Source organism: Phoenix dactylifera, chromosome 15 (assembly GCF_009389715.1).
Source record: "Phoenix dactylifera cultivar Barhee BC4 chromosome 15, palm_55x_up_171113_PBpolish2nd_filt_p, whole genome shotgun sequence".
NCBI classification, from domain to species: Eukaryota; Viridiplantae; Streptophyta; class Magnoliopsida; order Arecales; family Arecaceae; genus Phoenix; species Phoenix dactylifera.
This window is the reverse complement of record NC_052406.1, coordinates 5,007,242-5,024,949: the sequence shown is the minus strand read 5'-3', so window position 1 is coordinate 5,024,949 and position 17,708 is coordinate 5,007,242. Positions and strand designations below refer to the sequence as shown.

Genomic DNA, 17,708 nt, shown 5'->3' with positions numbered 1-17,708 from the left:
AGATTGCTCTAGAAATCTCACGGCTTCCTAGTGGTGGAAAGGTGACTTGCATCTCAACTAAATCTTGCAATTGAATTACTTTTGTGGCTTTACCACTGACATAAGTCAATGATCTGATGGCTTATAGTGAAAGTTGTGAGCAGATGTAGTCTTATTGACATCAAATACAAGCAAGAACAGGTCTGACATCTTTGTTGGTTTAAACGAAAATGATTGGTTTTGAGGGTTTATTTATCATTCAATTACAATTTGAGAATATCAACTTAAAAAATGATTTATTATGACTCAACTTACTTTAAGATTAGTGTTCAGCTCTTGGAAGGTTTAGATTTGCATGTAGATCCAGATTTCACTTCTTGGCATGCAAATGCAATCTTGATGTCAAGTCTATCAGAGAAATCTACGAATAAATCCACTACGGATTCAGATCAATCTAGAAGAGAGATCAGTATCCATAACGGACAATGGTTAAACCTTTAAAGATTTGTCTCAGAAAACCTTTATAGATCGAAGAATTTTATTGAGATATGATCCAAGAGAATTATCATATCTGTTATGTATAGCTTCCTTCTGTTATTATTTTTTAATCTTTACACTAACTATTTTTTCGTCTTTGTTTCTTTAAGCGATGACAATAATATTCACTTGTAATAGCTATAAAAGAATAGCAAAAAGGATGAAAGCATAAAAATTTACTCGCGGCATATTCTTGCCTCTAATATTATCAAACCTTTGAATGAAGGTGATGCAGAATGGAAAAATGCAATGAAGATCAAAAGCTGCAATTTAAAAGATGTGGTATGAAAATTGGTGGTGGAAAATTGGTTGTTTTCTTGTTTCAAAGACTTTTTTAAATTTATTCTGGTGTTTTTTTCGGAAAATCTTTGTGAAATTGCTTGAAACTTTCAGGCAATGAATACTCCTACTTATTGATCTGGATGAGGTTCTTTCCTCCACTGCTTCTTCTTACGAGCATCAACATTTCCTATTCTGATTATCAGACACTTGGTTTGAAACCATTTAGATTTTTTTTCTCGCATACGTTCCTCTCCTCTTTTGATAATGTAACTCATCTCTGTCCTTCATCTCTATTGTAAATACGCTTAATCTTCAATAAAAGCCGGGTGGCTCCTTTTGCCTCCTTTTACATAAAAAAAATGCTGCAATTTAAAACAAACTTTACTGAGTATTTTAGACAAATAGAAGACAAAATACAGGGTGAATGGCTGAAAGAGGATTTATTGTCTCAAAAGGTTTTTAATTCACTGGCAAAAGCATGGAAGAGTATCAAAAGTTAAACTTTACAATGTATATATCCTATGTTTTGAAATGATCTCCTTTTTGGCTATACTGGGGAAGTTCTTGAAGTAGCATGGCAAGAAGCTTTAATCCTGCTCAGCCACCTCCAACCCCAACCTTTGTTTTTGCTGCACGCAGCTAAAAACCAAAAAGAAAAAAAAACAAGCAAGAAAAAGAAAGAAAGGGGAAGAGATACTGTAGGGGCCGGTCCATTGACCCGCCCCTGGGCACACACGATTCTTAGAACGGGATCAAAAGAAAGAAAAAAAAAATTGCATGAGACGGAAGAAGCGAACTCCTGGGAGGAGTCTTATCTTCTCCATCGATTCTACTGAGCGGAGGGAATCCGGACTCCATTTTTTCCTCTTTAAACACTGGATTTTGGCTATAAAAATCAATCCGCACTCTCTCTCTAACATCCTACCTTTGAATTCCATCGACTTCCATCCTTAGAACCGTTGATTTTAAGCCTTTTTCATTGGGAGTTCTTTGAGTTTTTCCCTTCAATCCGACTATGGGACCTCGCCGGACTTTGGTAACGGACCTAAGCCCTTCTCTCTTTTGGTCATCTTCCTCATTTTATTTAGCCTCGGCTATTCGCCGGATTTCAGGGAACAGGGCCTCCCCTGTTTTTCCATTTTCTTCTTCTTCCCGTTTGGCCGACCACCCCTGCGGGTCGCCGCCGTGCGTGTGGCCAGCCCTAGAGCTCTATTCTTCCTCTCTTTCGAGAAGAGAACCCATAGGTTTCTCTCTCCCTCTTGCTCTCTCTTTCTCTCCTCTCTTTCTCTCTCTCCTCCAGTTATTTTGTGAATTCTGGTCGATCCTAGCAGGGCGTGGTTGTGACCGGAAGCTCTGGGCTAGCATTGTGCAACCATCTACCTTATTCTTCTGTAATTTTTTCGCCATCACCCCTGGATGTTTGCAATTATTCTAATAATGAGGTCTGGATCTGTAAGTGAGCAAACACACGGGCAAAATGATATTGAGCAGAATAGTTTGCCCTCGAGTTTGTAGACCGAAGAGTTAGTCAATGTTTACAGTACTTGAGTCCATCACCAGAAGAGGTAAAAATCCTCGAACACAATTACCTGTACGTATGTTCAGTCATGCATTGCACGGTTTTAATTTTTCATGGTTGATTATTATCGAACAAAGGGCTCTAAAAACTTCTAAAACATATATGTTAGAATATCGCGAGTCTTAAGAACTTTCCTGAACCTAGACATGAAGGTGAAATATGTTACATTAAACTTTAAATAATTATAATTAATTATTTTATATATTTTTAAAAATTATATTTTTTTGAGTTACTGTAAACCTTAAATCTTTTGCAGACATGCGCACCTGCACTGCATTATAAGTAAAAATCATTTCGAGACAGAACTTAGTGACAGTCTTATAAATAGATATACTATTTTGGCATTTTGATATATAAATATACATCACGCCATCATCGTTATTATTTTTGCAAGAAAAGAATATTTATTTTCTGTCCAACGTTTTTGTTCCGATCACACTTTTATACGGCCATCTCCATCTCCTAGTTAGAAAAAATTATTCAAGCAATATCATAAATAGAAATGCCAGGCAGTCGAATGATTTTTTTGAGTGATTTTTCTGGGTTACCGTAGCGTTGCTCTATTAAAAATTTATCCAAGTTAGGTGGGATGTATTCATTCCACCAAACCACAATAATGGACAGTAATATAAATCAACAAGAAGAGAAATTTCCAAACGCCACACACGGACTTATATATACCATAAACCCATCCACTTCACCATTTATTTCCCCTCCTTTCCAGAAATCGGAGATAAAGCCAGAGCGCTGTTGTTTTCTCTCAAGCCAGCCTTCCCTAGTCTCAGATACGGTACCACTTTTGTCGGTTTGGATCCCTTTGGGAATCTTGTGGGCCACGCTCGAGAGAAGTAGAGATGGATACGAAGCGGATCAGAAGGCAGAGGCCAGCTCCAGCCAGCTCCACCGAACCTGAGAGCGAGGGAGCTTCTCTAGCTGGGTCGACGACAGGTGAGAGTCTTGGTAACCTCGGTGCAGGTTTTGGAAGCCCCACGGCTGTCCTGGTGGCCTCCTTGATGCTCCTTCCTCTTCTCGTCCTCGTGTCCGTTTCCTATGGAAACACAGCAACGGATAGGCTTTGCGGAGTTTTCCGAGGCGATGGAGGAGAAGACCTTAAAGCAAGCGCAGGACAAGGTATTCCTACTTCATTCTTCTGAAGAGAATTTAGCAAGAAATTTATGATGATTTTCTAGTTTGTAGTCTTTGCATTTTGAGTTTTGACTTATTTTGGGATCTTTAGCTCTAAAACGAAAAACAATGGAAGGTACACCCCATGTTTTATTGGCAAAAAAAAAAGCTTATATATATATATATATATATATATATATACACATTCACAAATACAGATTATTATGTATTTATTCTCTAAAGTTCACTATTTATATGTATCTTTCAAATTATTTTGTTTTTGCAGTAATTCCTCCGGTTCCCTCTTTTGCTGGCTAGAATTATGACCGACAGTTTTAGTACGTAACAATTTTAAGTGCAGAATGTTAATATTATTTGTTCACATTTATATCTCTGAAAATTTTAATATTTAATTTATATTATAAAGAGCAATATTTTTACTATTTTTAGAAATATTAATATAAATGACAATAAATTATTTTATATTTAGAATAAGTAATTTATTAATATTGTCATTTAAAAGTCTAACTAGAGTCATATCGTTATGAAAATAAATAATTTGAGAGAGATATATAAATAAAAATTTTTAGAGGATAAATATATAATAAGTTAATTGGCACAGAGAGAGATACAAAACCAGAAAAAGAGGGAACAGAGTTGACGTAAGGTACAAACTTGAATAGAAAAAAGCAAGTAGACGTGGTTCACGAAAGTTCAACTAACTACCCTTGAAAAAATTAAAAAAACATGCACACGTCATATGAAACTATTACAGCTCTATTGAGAAAAAGAAACTACTTCTAGCCGTAGACATTCCAAAATTTTCAAAATAAATATAATAACTAGGACTTCAACCAAAAAAACTAACAGAAAAATATTATTTAAGCTTTTTAATTCTATATAAATACTCAAAATTTCTTTGATAAATAACCGATATAGAAGTAAATATATGTTTGCACTTCTTCATATACCTTATTTAAACTTTGACATCACCAGCCTAAGAATCCAAACCCATTCAAATTCAGTCATAAGTATATATTGTAACATTACACCTAGAATGATTTTTGTAGGTGATAGTTCTTTAATTTTTCATATACCTTAGTTCACTATTATAAAAAGAAGTTATAGAAGCAATGAAATGAATGAATATAGTGGGTCATATGATTTTAGTTTGTAGCATTGCATTTTAGTTAATTTTATCATTAATTAGTTTATTGTAACAACTCAGGATCTCATCCAAAATGACTAGCCGGAAGGTATTATTTGGGACTAAATACACGCCCGCACGGGTCCTCACATTTATAGACTGTCATATATACTAAACTTTTAAAGTTAAATTTGATTTTTTTTTCCCTTTTGACCTTTGTATAGTATGTTTATTCTATTTTTAGCCACACACACACACACACCGTGAAAATATAAATAGATTGGTAGGTGAGTACAGATTCATGGGAAATAAGTGAATTTGGTATAGCAGGTTTACATATTCCAATCCCATTATAAATGGATTGGGCATGGGTTAAATTTTTTTTACCCAAACCCAGATGGATTCAATATGAACCCAACCCAAACCAATCCATTGCCACCCTTAGTTTTTATCCTGACTCCCTACGTTTTTGAGTTATATATGTGTCGCAGATAATTTAAGAGGCTATGCATCGGAGCAGGTTCTTGATCTTCATTCAATCAGAGTTACCTTTTACAAATTCAAATACTAATACAGGCCCTTATCATTATTCTATTTTTTTATTATGACCTTCTTATTGACGTCTCCACATTCACGTACGTAGCTCATGCCTTTATAACTTCGCAATTATTAGGTCCAAGAGTTGGCTCCTCTCCATCCTCTAACAACACAAGGGACGGATTTCTCGGTGGACTACTAGCTGCTGGTTTTGATGAAGGATCCTGTCTCAGCAGGTATCAGTCTGTGTTGTACCGCAAGGAATCGCCCCACATACCTTCTCCTTATCTGTTAGAGAGGCTAAGAAGACTCGAATCTCTCCAAAAGAAGTGCGGTCCAAAGACTGAATTGTACAACAACGCCATCGCATGGCTGAAGTCCGGTCATAGCAATAAGACAATGGAGTGCAACTACGTGGTATGGTTATCGTATAGTGGCTTGGGTAACAGGATGCTGAGCCTTGCTTCAGCATTCCTTTATGCTCTTCTTACAAACAGGTTATTACTTATCGACAGAGGTGCCGACATGGCTGACCTCTTTTGCGAACCATTTCCTGAAACTTCTTGGCTGCTACCTTTGGACTTCCCCATTAACCAATTTAGCAGCTTCAACAGAAAAGCTCCTCAGAGTTATGGAAACATGCTGAAACGCAAGGCTATCAGGAACGTGCCTGATGATAATGCAAACGGATCGCTACCTGCTTATGTTTATCTCCATCTAGGTCATGACTACGGTGACTCTGATAAGCTTTTCTTCTGTGAAGATGATCAACAACTTCTTCGAAAGATCCCTTGGCTTTTGCTCAGATCAAACGTTTACTTTGTGCCCTCTCTCTTTCTCATCCCAACATATGAAGAAGAGCTCGGTCGACTCTTCCCCGAGAGAGAGACTGTTTTCCATCATTTGGGACGTTATCTTTTCCACCCTACCAACTCGGTGTGGGGTTTGATTACCAGATCTTGTCTGTCTTATCTAACCAAGGCTGAAGAACGAATAGGCATTCAGGTCAGGGTTTTTGATGTAGGAAAAGGTCCATTCCAGCATGTGCTGGACCAGATCCTTGCATGCTCTCTGACGGAAAAGTTATTGCCTGAAGTCAGTCTCCATGATCCTCCTGTGGTCTCAAGCACTGTTGCCGGCTCAAAAGTTGTGCTTGTAACGTCCTTGGATTCCATGTACTTCGAAAAAATCAGGAGCATGTATTGGGAGCACCCAACCACCACAGGTGAAATTGTTAGTGTCTATCAGCCAAGCCATGAAGGATACCAGCAGACGGAGAAGCAGACGCACGAGATGAAAGCATGGGCAGAGATGTATCTCTTGAGCTTGACTGATGTGTTGGTCACCAGTGCAAGGTCTACATTTGGGTACGTCGCACAAGGACTTGGCGGATTGAAGCCATGGATTCTGTTCAAGCCCGAAAACGGGACCATGCCTAAGCCTCCTTGTCGTCGAGCTATGTCGATGGAACCTTGTTTTCATACTCCTCCCTACTACGATTGCAAAGCAAAGGTAGTCATGGACACAGGAGCTCTTATCCCACATGTGAGGCATTGCGAAGATGTAACCTGGGGCCTTAAGCTCGTTGATCAATAGGAGCAGTAGATATGGTGCATGTTGACTTTGGCCAATCGGATCAGAGTTCATCACCATAGACTACGATTGGGAACTTAATTGTTGGCAGAGTGCTCCTGGGTGATCCTATTCGTGCTGATCTTGAATTGCAATCTATTCATAGGCAAGTTGAGAAACGTGACATATCACATATATATTTCAAAATAACATGATAATGTAAATAATGCTGATATGCTGTACTTGGCATTGCAATTAATTCAATATTCAGCGCTGCCATAAATTATTACATTGTTATAGCAACCTTCGCTGACATATTATATGTCATTCTGCTATATAAATATGACATTGATATCCTACACAAGAGATGACACATTCTAAACCATGTTTTTAATATACTATTCTACTATATAAATATTAATTGAAAAGTAATATTACGATATGATATTTTCATTTTATTTTAAGTGTAGAAAATCATGTAACAATAATTCATCACCTGCTGAAATAAATTGTGTTATTATCATGTGCCACATAGCCCGAGGCATTATCTGTCATGCTTTAATATTTATTATCTCATAAAATTATTAATTGGTAATTGATATATAATATGATATGTCATATTATTTTTATTGTATTTTATGATGTAAAAATAATCCACTTTAGTAACAAAATAAATTATAAATTTATTATGTCATCCATGGCCTGTTGTTTATTCCATGGCATATTTTTAATATAAAATTATAGCAATGCCAATATTACTCAAAAGATAATAACATAATGTGATATATTATTATACTTTGACTATAGTAAATAATCATAGAATAATTTATCACCTCATGAAATTATACAAACACATTCTCTACTGCTACCAACTTGGAATGGTGAGGATTGGAAGGGTAAAATTATCTAGTTTTAAAAAGCTATCTTTATCCCTAGACAACATTGAAACAATTATCCTTGCTAGAAGTAGGGTAAGCCCCCAATTTTTTTTACATTTAACATAAATAATTGTTGAAATGTCATGGCTACAAAAATCTATACATTTACTCACAAACAAATTTTCTTGCTATAAAACAAATTTGGCTATGTGCATCATAACATGTGTCCCATATAAACCTCAGAGGCGGAAAAGAACCTACAAATACTCTAAAGATTTATGTAAAAAGGCTGAGTGTTTTCTATAAAGAGGATTAGATATTTTTAAGTACTCAAAATATATTCATAGATATGAAAGAGTGAGTTTGGGCATCACACCTATAAAGTTGCTTAAATGAGAAGTGATTTCATTGAGTTCCTCCTTCATCAGTGAGATCTTGCACCGGCACCCTGATATGACATCATATTAAATAGTTAATATTGGCAATTTATTTATGAAAGAACTATTGAGGGTAAAAATGCCAAATAGATGCACAGCTTGCAATTGATTCCTTGATATGAAATACAGATAATCATAATTATTTATTTACAAAAGAGTTTTGCATAAATTATTTCCATAAAAGTATGCATGATCTGATCCATAATTTCAATGAGCCATGTATAACTAAATTATTCGCGGAAAGCATTTTTCCTCCTATAAATATAATTCATGAAAAGCAGATTCTTAGAAAAAGGATGCATGTGAAAGTATTTTTGGTATGTTTGGTTGACCATAGAAAAGTGACAGTTTTTCAGAATACTTATGTTTGGTTGACCATTCACTTTTTTAGGAAAGTTATGTATAGTTCCTATTATACCCTTAATAAAAATTAGGTCTTTAATGCTAAAGGGTTTTTTTGGAAAAAAATAAAAATAGAGTGATTTCCGGCTCATAAGAAAATAACTTTTCCATGTTTCTTATGGAAAAAAATTTCCATTAAATTTGGAAATCATATTTCTATAGAAATATAACTTTTTCGTCTCTCTCTTTTAAAAACTTCAATCAAATAAGAGGCACCTCATTATTTTTTTTGTGTTGATCACACTTTCTTCCTTTTCCGTGAACCAAAGAAGCCCTACAAGTTTGACAAGCAGTATTGGGCCTTGAATTCCGCTGTTTGTATTGTGGGCCCAACGTGACAATTATTTCATAGAGAACCCGTCCTTCTGCCTTCCCTCGCTACCCCAGATCAGACATCACTTTCGTCCTCTCAGACTTCCGTTGGCAAATCTTTTATCAAAATCCATGCCCGGGTCCTCTGAAGAGGACTGGTGATGGACATGAAGCGGATCCGGAGGCCGCAGCCGTCGCCGGCCGGCGCCCCCGACCCGGAGAGCAACGAGCCTTCTCGACCCGGCCCGGAGAAGAGGCCGGCCTCGGGTTTCCTCCGGCCCGCCGTGGTCCTGCTCGCCTGCTTGGTGCTCCTGCTGGTCATCTCCAGCGCCCACCGGAGCTCGTCGCTGGATCGGCTTCACCGAGTCGGAGGAGTCCAAGAAAAGGGGGAATTTGAAGTAATATCAAGAAAAGGTACAGGCCATCACTCTTTCTTCTTCTTCTTCTTGTGAAAATATTTAGTTTGTTTGTTTTGTGATTTTGGGAAGAATGCTTTGCCATTCTAATTAGATTGGTTTGCTGGTTATGGATTTTTTTCCTGGAACTTTCATGCTAAGTGCTCCTCTTTTCCTATGCCTCTCTAAATTTAGTAGATCTGGTGAGGGAAAGAAAGAAATTTTAGAAATTTGTGTCAACTTTGTTTTTCCTTAATGAAGCTTATAGGTTTGTACACATTAGTTTTCTTTTCTCCATTCTTTTTTTTTGGAGAGAGAAGGATGGGGGAGCCCCCCGCCAATTCCTTTAATGAGAAATGAAATGAATACAAAAGGTAGCACAGATATGGTTTAAATTGAAGCAAAACAAGCAACTTTAGCAGGGAGAAGAAGATCTTGATTTCTAGCAGAAGCCAAGCTAAAACACTCCGACCAAATAACACATTTATGTTCCATTAGTTGAAATGTTCAGTTTTCAAATTAGGGATTTGATAATTTCGCCATATTGGGAATTGCTTCAGACGTACTTTGAGCTGTATTGCTTCATGATGTATCTCCAGTTTGAATGTGTTCAAAATATGTTTAGGGTAGTAATATTGAAATGGATTATAGTAGAAATCCTTCTGTATAACAAAATCATTGGTTATCATATAACACTCCCAGTTTATTATGTGCAAGTACATATGATGTTATCTTGCTAAAATTAAGAATGTATACCTTATTGTGGATTTCTTTAGTTTAAAGACATCATACTTCATCAGGTTTCACTCACTGATCAATCAAAAAAAATGTGGTGATCTAAAAGTTTGAATGCTTTTCTCAGGTATGAGGGAATTAAGCACTTAGAGTGCTATGAATGACAGACATCTACCAGCATTCTAAGGGCTAAGTAACGTGCTTTTATCATTCAACTAAATTATAAGTAGGGTGTATGATCAATCCCTGACATGGACTAATCCAAGTTTCCACCTGTGTTTGCTGGATTAGGTGGAACTGCTTGTCATATCACGGTTTGCTCATTATTTTTGTACTTGGCAAGGGATAAAATTAGCTTTGCAAGTTTGCTCTAAAAGCTAGACTTTGGATACCGTCTAGGCGAAGTTAGAGTAATCTTTTAATATATTTATAGATCATGGACTTAATTGCCAAAATAATTTTAGTGAGATTTATACTATGTTGGTTAAACAGGGGGAGTGAAATCCAGTTGGAACTAAAAGGTAGATACATCTGCAACATGGAGCTAAAAGTTCTCTCATTTTCTGCAATCAGAGTATTGTAAAGAAAAATTTTGGGTTCTCATCTTCCCGCCATTATTGAGGCCACCTCCAAACAAATCATTCCTTTCATCTGAGAATTTGTTTATCAATGTTATGCTAAGAGCCTTTGTTAACTTCATTTCATTACCAAACTATTTCTCATTGCCTAACAAAATGATGCTGCCAGTACAATAAAGGAGGTCTTCAATATGTAAGGCATAAATAGAAGGATCAAATATTTGGGATGCATTTTTTTCACTGAATATTTTTCATGTCTAAGAAAAAAATGCATGTTTGTTCCTTAATGGAAACAAGCAATTAGCTATAGAGAACCTTGTCTCTTGTAGGAGTCCAGATGTTGGGTCCAAGTGACTTCTCCAGCTCTGATGTTGGAAAAGGCTTTGTACTTGATCATTAGAGCATTGTGAAATCCTTCATTTTCTCCCGTATTCAAATATCTTGATTTTCATGCATGTTGCAGCTCAAATCAGCTGTAAAAATCACTCTTGCAGAAATTTTCTACCAACTCCCCGAGGATCACTTTCACACAACAAACTTTGTTAAGATTAAAATTCAGTCATGCCAAGGCCAGAAAACGCAATCATATAACTCCACAGACAATACATAAATTCGCCCGCGAAGCTTTTTTTGATTGGATAACCATATTTTGGCGTGATTCGATAGGGGTCAAAATAAGGATTCGTTATAAAAAAAGAAGCATTTTTTTATAAATATACATATATATACACGTCTAGCTGTATGTCTTGTTTATACATCTTCCTATGTAAAAAATGAAATATCAATGAATCCCATTACTTTTTGTATTATAACTATAAATCACCCATTGACTTGATAAGCTATCCTGTAAGAAAGAACTTAGGCAGACAATATACCAGTTTTTGCTCCACATAACCCATTACCAAATATCCAACACTCATTTCACATCCCCCTCCCTCTTCTCTTCTGGATCTTCAAATGCTATGCCACTAGAGTAGGTGAGATTAACATATTTCTTCATCTCCCCACTTCCAAGATGACTTATCTCATTATACAACGATTGAAGTTTCACACAATGTAATATTTTGCCTAAAATACATTGGGCTTTTGGCCTAGAGAAATGAAAGAGGAAGGCAAAATGGTTATATAGGTAGTTTTGCCGATTTATACGACGATATCAAAATTCATTTTCTTTCTTTTAATTTGCTGACATGAGTTTGCTGCAAATCATTTTACTTTCTCTCTTTTTGGCTGCCAGTTCCTTAGTCTGTGATCCCTCACATGAGTAGGTAGCAATGATGTCTTGAGAAGTGCATGGATGGTGAGTGAGAAATGGACTGATCAAGGCAGGCTACTAGATTTCCCAACCTCTGAAACTTTGGTATTACCGGAGACCACCTTCTTAAGGGATCCCAGTATACTTAGAATCTTCGCATCCAGGACCTCCCTCTCTCTTTCCTCTAACTGCCACATGTCCTTCTATGCTTCGATATCATAAGGATATGAATTCTAGGCATCCAAAGAAACCCCTTCATGACATCACCAATTCATCAATCTAAGCATAATAGGTAGTCAGAAACATAGAACATGGATTGCACCTTATAATAAGTATCATCATAATATTATGCATTGGTTTCTTTTGTCTGTCATTTTTTGGTTAATTTTCAGCTTGGAATCTAGTTTTGGCTTCTGATTCTTGCTGACAATTCTTTTTTGAAACAATGGGGAAGATCAAAATGTCATAATAAGCCTGGGCTGTGCTCCTGCCCCTACACCCCCTTCCCGCCCCGCCTTTTTTTCTTTGAGAAATAGACTGTGCTTTATTTTGAGATGTCAAAATTTTACACCTTATTGTATAACCTAGTCAAATTTCACAATGAGCCATTTATTGTCTGGTGAGAAGATGGTAGATGTTTGCTTTGCTCTGCATTTCTGTATGCTTGTTAATCCATATGCATCCTTTGAATGTACAAGTATATACATATATATCTATATATATGTATATGTATCTCTCCCTTTATATATATATATATGTGTGTGTATGTATGTATGTATGTATGTATTCATGTATTCTAGAGACACAAGAACTTGTTTATGAGTCATAAGTTTTATTGTAGCAGATTTATGAGCTCTGGCATATGTTTTCCCTTTCTTTCTAATTGAAAAGATCAAGATATGGACTTATTAAATTCCAGAAAATGTCCCATTGTGATTTGTTTGAAAAAGACTATATACTCTCTACAAAAAATTAAAGTAATGCATTTCTCTTTACCTTTTATAATTCTGCTGATATGGTTTCTTGATCCCTGTAAGTTCAAAAGTGTATATTTTGGCCCTATGTTTGCTGGGTTCTACTACCTATCCAAGTTACCAGTGTCAGACGCATATTAGCATCCAATAAATGCCGATACTTTTTGATTTTTGAAGATGTAGAATCCTGATTTTATCGAAAATGGACCCATAATTTATGAGCAAGATCTCAAAGAAATTATTATTTTCTTTTACTTTTTGATACCTCTAACCAGATAGATACTAAAACAAATGCAAGAATTGCAAAACGTACTTAAGAAATAACAGAAACATAGTTATCTGTTTTAGATGGCCTTGAATTGTAAACAAAAAAGTTTGTTATGTGGGTTAAGCAAGAAACTATTTGGCATGAGTCAGCTCATGATAAGTATTTAATTTGCTGTACTCAATTTCATCTCTTGCTTTTGAGTTTTGACCATTACATATACATAAGAACAACAAAACTTAAATTTTGAAGTATGAATGTGAAATATTATCTAAAAGATACACATATGCGTCCATAGGCATGCAAATGTTAGATGGAGTTTGGAGAATCTAAAACCTCTAAATATGTTAACACAGTACCTATACTGATATCCAAGCAAAATTGGTTTCACGGACACGTGTTCACTCCAATTTAAAGGCTGTCACTCCCACTTATTTATATAAATTAAAGCACACTATGTTGGCACCGTAATAAAATATGTTTGGATACTGTATTTAAAACCTACGAGGTAGTCTTCTTTCAGGTGGCTTCATGAATAACACAGTTCAAATTTTGCAGCCATCTCTATCTATTTTCCTGCAGGTTGCTCATCTTGCCTTCAAATATTTGGCCGTATTTTGACCTTGAAGTGCCTTTCCTGTCTAGATTCTTTTGGCTAAGGTTTTAAATACCATGGGATGGAACCAGCTGGATTTCCTGTGGAACGGAATGCCTACTTTCCAACAGGTGGGAGAGTGGATATCCCATCCTAGTCCATTTCTTGACTCATCCCATCCATACACTTAAAATGGTGGGATGCCCCATCTTCCCATAAGTACTCAAAACCTTGCTTATAGCAATAGTACCCACCGAGCAAGTAGTGACTAATTCACTACTTTTGGTAGCCTCACAAGTCAAGTCCCGTTCTCCTGCATATGTCCTCCACGCAGACTTCTTCCATTGCTACTTCACTGTTTTTTATTGCTTAAATTTAATCAATTATTTGTTTCCATAGATTAATTGTGGAGTCCAGAGGTCTTAGGTGCTTTTGCTAGGTTGGGATTTCTCTTTGTATGCAGATCTGCAACTATGCACCGTTATGCACAAGATGCATATTTGGAGAACACATCTCGCACATACAGGCACCAAATCCGGCAGTTCCAAGATTTAGGGACATCGGAATCTTTTTTAAGTTTTCCAGGTTCCAGAAATTCTGGATATTGTGGAACAGTGACCTTTCCTGACTTGTTTTTGTCCTCCTTAGTCCCTTTCGCTCACTTCAGACTGCCTCCTTCCCATGTAAGGCTTTAATTACTTAAATGACTGTTACTTACAAGGCCTTATTTTTTGTTTTTTTAAAACATCTGTCTTAAACATGTGTACGTGTTCAATTAACTTGCTTAAGTGCCTTTAAATGTGTGCAATTATTAGGTTCAGAAAATGGATCCTCTGCATCCTTGAAGATCCCAAAGGACAAACTTCTTGGTGGCCTGCTGGCTGCTGGATTTGATGAAGGATCCTGTCTAAGTAGGTATCAGTCTGTATTGTATCGTAAAGAATCACCTCACATGCCATCTCCGTATTTGTTGGAAAGGCTGCGAAAGCATGAAGCTCTCCAAAAAAAATGCGGCCCAAACACTGAACTGTACAACAAAGCTGTAGAACAGTTGAAGTCTGGCCAGAGCATTGAGGCTACAGAATGCAACTATGTTGTATGGATATCATATAGCGGGTTAGGGAACAGAATATTAACTCTTGCTTCAGCATTTCTTTATGCTCTCCTTACAAACAGGGTCTTACTCATTGACAGAGGTGTTGACATGGCTGACCTCTTTTGCGAACCATTTCCTGAGACGTCCTGGCTTCTACCCTTGGATTTTCCTGTTAACCAGTTTAACAGCTTTGATATTAAAGCTCCTCAGAGTTATGGAAACATGTTGGAAAAAAAGGTTATTAGTAACAGTGTTGATGCTGCTTCAACGGGATCGCTACCTGCTTATGTCTACCTCCACCTAGCCCATGATTATGGTGACTTTGATAAGCTTTTCTTCTGTGAAGATGACCAACGAGTCCTTCAAAAGATCCCTTGGCTGGTGCTGAGATCAGATAACTACTTTGTGCCATCCCTCTTTCTGATTCCAACATATGAAGAAGAACTTAGTCAGCTCTTCCCCGAGAAGGACACTGTTTTCCATCACTTGGGACGTTATCTTTTCCATCCTACAAACCGTGTATGGGGTTTGATTACCAGGTATTATCAATCTTATCTAGCCAAGGCCGAAGAAAGGGTGGGTATCCAGATCAGAGTCTTCGATACAGGTACTGGTCCATTTCAGCATGTGCTAGATCAGATCCTTGGATGTTCTCTGAAGGAAAAGCTCTTGCCTGATATCAGTGCCCAAGAATCTGTAGTTTCAACGTCAGATGCAAGATCAAAAGCAGTTGTTGTGACTTCTTTACACTCTGGATATTTTGAAAAAATCAGAAACATGTACTGGGAGCACCCGACTGTCACAGGCGAGATTATTGGTGTCTATCAACCAAGCCATGAAGAATACCAACAGACAGAAAAGCAAATGCACAACATGAAAGCCTGGGCAGAGATGTATCTCTTGAGTTTGACCGACGTGTTGGTGACAAGCGCATGGTCTACATTTGGGTATGTAGCTCAAGGTCTTGGTGGTTTAAAGCCATGGATTATGTTCAAGCCTGAAAACCAGACAGCACCCGACCCTCCCTGCCGTAGAGTCATGTCGATGGAGCCTTGTTTTCATGCCCCTCCATTTTATGATTGCAAAGCTAAGAGAGGTGTCGACACAGGAGAACTAGTCCCACATGTGAGGCATTGTGAAGACATGAGCTGGGGCCTCAAGCTGGTTGATCAGGCTGAATGGTAGCTTGGAGCATGTCATCAACTGGTAGCTGAGGCATGCCTGCTACTTGCATTCAGATGGAATAGTTCATCGTTGTACACTAGAAGCAGGCAAGCTAGATTGATCATGTACTAATAAGTGTCTGGCCCATAGTCATAGATTAGGGCTACGTGCAAATGGCATGTCTTGGATAATTGTCAACGGAATTTTGTTGAAGGAAGAAGTCCTGCCATTTTTGTTTTACTAGCAAGGTTGAGGGAGTGTTACATTCTATCATCTTCTGATGTTAATTTATGGGAATAATTTATGTGAACTGCTTAATAGTCCATCAATTTAGCTTAATGATTCAAAGTCCTTTTTGCTGCATAAGAGATTTTAAGTTTCATGGAACTGACATTGTTTTGCAGAGGGAATAATTACACATTACTTTTCCTGAAGAATTTCAGGGAAATTTTTCACAAGGTAAGAGGATAGCAGAATCTCTAATTTGAACTTATTGAGTCTGGCCCTCATACAAATTATGTTCTTTTGGTTAATGACTGCCTCATGATAGGAAAGAAGACACAATGGTTGAAAATTCCAGTAATGATCCGGAAAGAACTGAATAAATAAGAAGAGTATCCATGCATGGGGTATTGATGAACCCTAGATCTTTCTTGAATTGGTACTGGGTACCATATCGGTCAAAAATTATGTTAGGCGGAGATCATATAAGTTTGTGGCGGTTTTGGGCTTCAAAATCTTAGCCAGGTCTCAAGTCGGGTACAAGTCAACCCAAATCCGACTCAACTTAGTATATAAATAAATAAATTTACAATACAACTCTTTATTTCTTCTAGTCCTATCTTTAGTTCTATTAAGTTGTAAAATTGCCTATAACGTAGAAACACTAGGCACTTAGCAGAGTGATCCTGGTAGGGAAAAATTAAAGGGCTATCAAGAAGACTGTGCACCTTTGGCAAGGCACAGAGGACTCTATGTTCATACATTGAAGATTATACCAACTGGAGTTGCAGGCCACTCAAATGTTTGTTTTGCGGGGTGGCTTGATAGAAGGTCCATCATGAACTTGATTTTTCTGCTTCTTGGCTCAATTTCTTGGAGACGGATATATCTATATTGGATGCTAAACTCATAGCCTACTGTGACACCCCCTCACAAATTATTTGTGGGGAAACAAGTGATCCGTAAATCATTATATATGTGTATAATTTGATGAAAGCATGTTAATCTTGTATTGAAATAATGGCTATTATGCCCCACCGATGGTAGAAATTATTAAATGCATTGAAGTTTATTGTGCCTAAGTGAAGAATTTGTAGAAAAGTCCGCTTTATTTTCATATTTGCAAAAAACTCGTGGATATCATTGGATCGTCTTTCATAGTCTGCAGAGAAGCAGTAAACTAGCAGAGGTTTCTCACCTTTTTTTTCCCCATGTATTTATTTATTCTAAATGTTTTGGAATTCATTGTTTTCTTGGGTAGTAGAAAGACGGAATCCAAGCAGGGCCGGTCCAACCCTTAGAGACCCCGGCTCAAAGAAGGTCCACCATAAGAAAGGCCTCAAAGATAAAATGAAAAGAAAAAAGGCCCCCATATGAGTTCACCTTAGGCTGGCCTACTGCAACAAAGGCCTCAAAGACAAAACGACCTTAAGCTCCCAAATACATTGGGCCGCTCCTGAATCTAAGTAAAGGAGCTATGCTTTCATGGTGAACTTAAAGTGTTGGAAGATTTTGGTTCACGAGTTGTAGGAGTGAGTTGAGCTATGGATGAAGTTTTAAACGGAGAAGTCATTATATCAAAAAATATTTGCACCTTATCAACTTCCATTGAGAAATGAGTGATTTATTAGACACAGCGAAA

General features: G+C 37.1%; 2 protein-coding genes across 2 annotated transcripts; both read left to right on the top strand.

The window, feature by feature from the left end:
• Positions 1–3,042: 3,042 nt before the first annotated feature.
• LOC103712539 (galactoside 2-alpha-L-fucosyltransferase-like) lies at positions 3,043–7,099 on the top strand. Its single transcript, XM_008799090.3, has 2 exons — positions 3,043–3,508; positions 5,323–7,099. Exons 1-2 carry the CDS (start codon positions 3,232–3,234, stop codon positions 6,780–6,782), a joined length of 1,737 nt encoding a protein of 578 aa, XP_008797312.2. The 5' UTR covers positions 3,043–3,231; the 3' UTR covers positions 6,783–7,099.
• Positions 7,100–8,850: 1,751 nt separating this feature from the next.
• On the top strand, positions 8,851–16,207 carry LOC103712504 (galactoside 2-alpha-L-fucosyltransferase-like). The gene is made up of 2 exons (XM_008799041.4): positions 8,851–9,201; positions 14,400–16,207. The coding sequence occupies exons 1-2, from the start codon at positions 8,949–8,951 to the stop codon at positions 15,863–15,865; spliced, it is 1,719 nt and encodes a 572-aa protein (XP_008797263.1). The 5' UTR covers positions 8,851–8,948; the 3' UTR covers positions 15,866–16,207.
• The last annotated feature ends 1,501 nt before the right edge of the window (positions 16,208–17,708 follow it).

Coding starts and splice junctions, on each gene's coding strand:
- LOC103712539 (XM_008799090.3), top strand. CDS start 3,232: ATGGATACGAAGCGGATCAGAAGGCAGAGGCCAGCTCCAGCCAGCTCC. Junction 3,509..5,322: donor TAAAGCAAGCGCAGGACAAG/GTATTCCTACTT, acceptor CGCAATTATTAG/GTCCAAGAGTTGGCTCCTCT.
- LOC103712504 (XM_008799041.4), top strand. CDS start 8,949: ATGGACATGAAGCGGATCCGGAGGCCGCAGCCGTCGCCGGCCGGCGCC. Junction 9,202..14,399: donor TGAAGTAATATCAAGAAAAG/GTACAGGCCATC, acceptor TGCAATTATTAG/GTTCAGAAAATGGATCCTCT.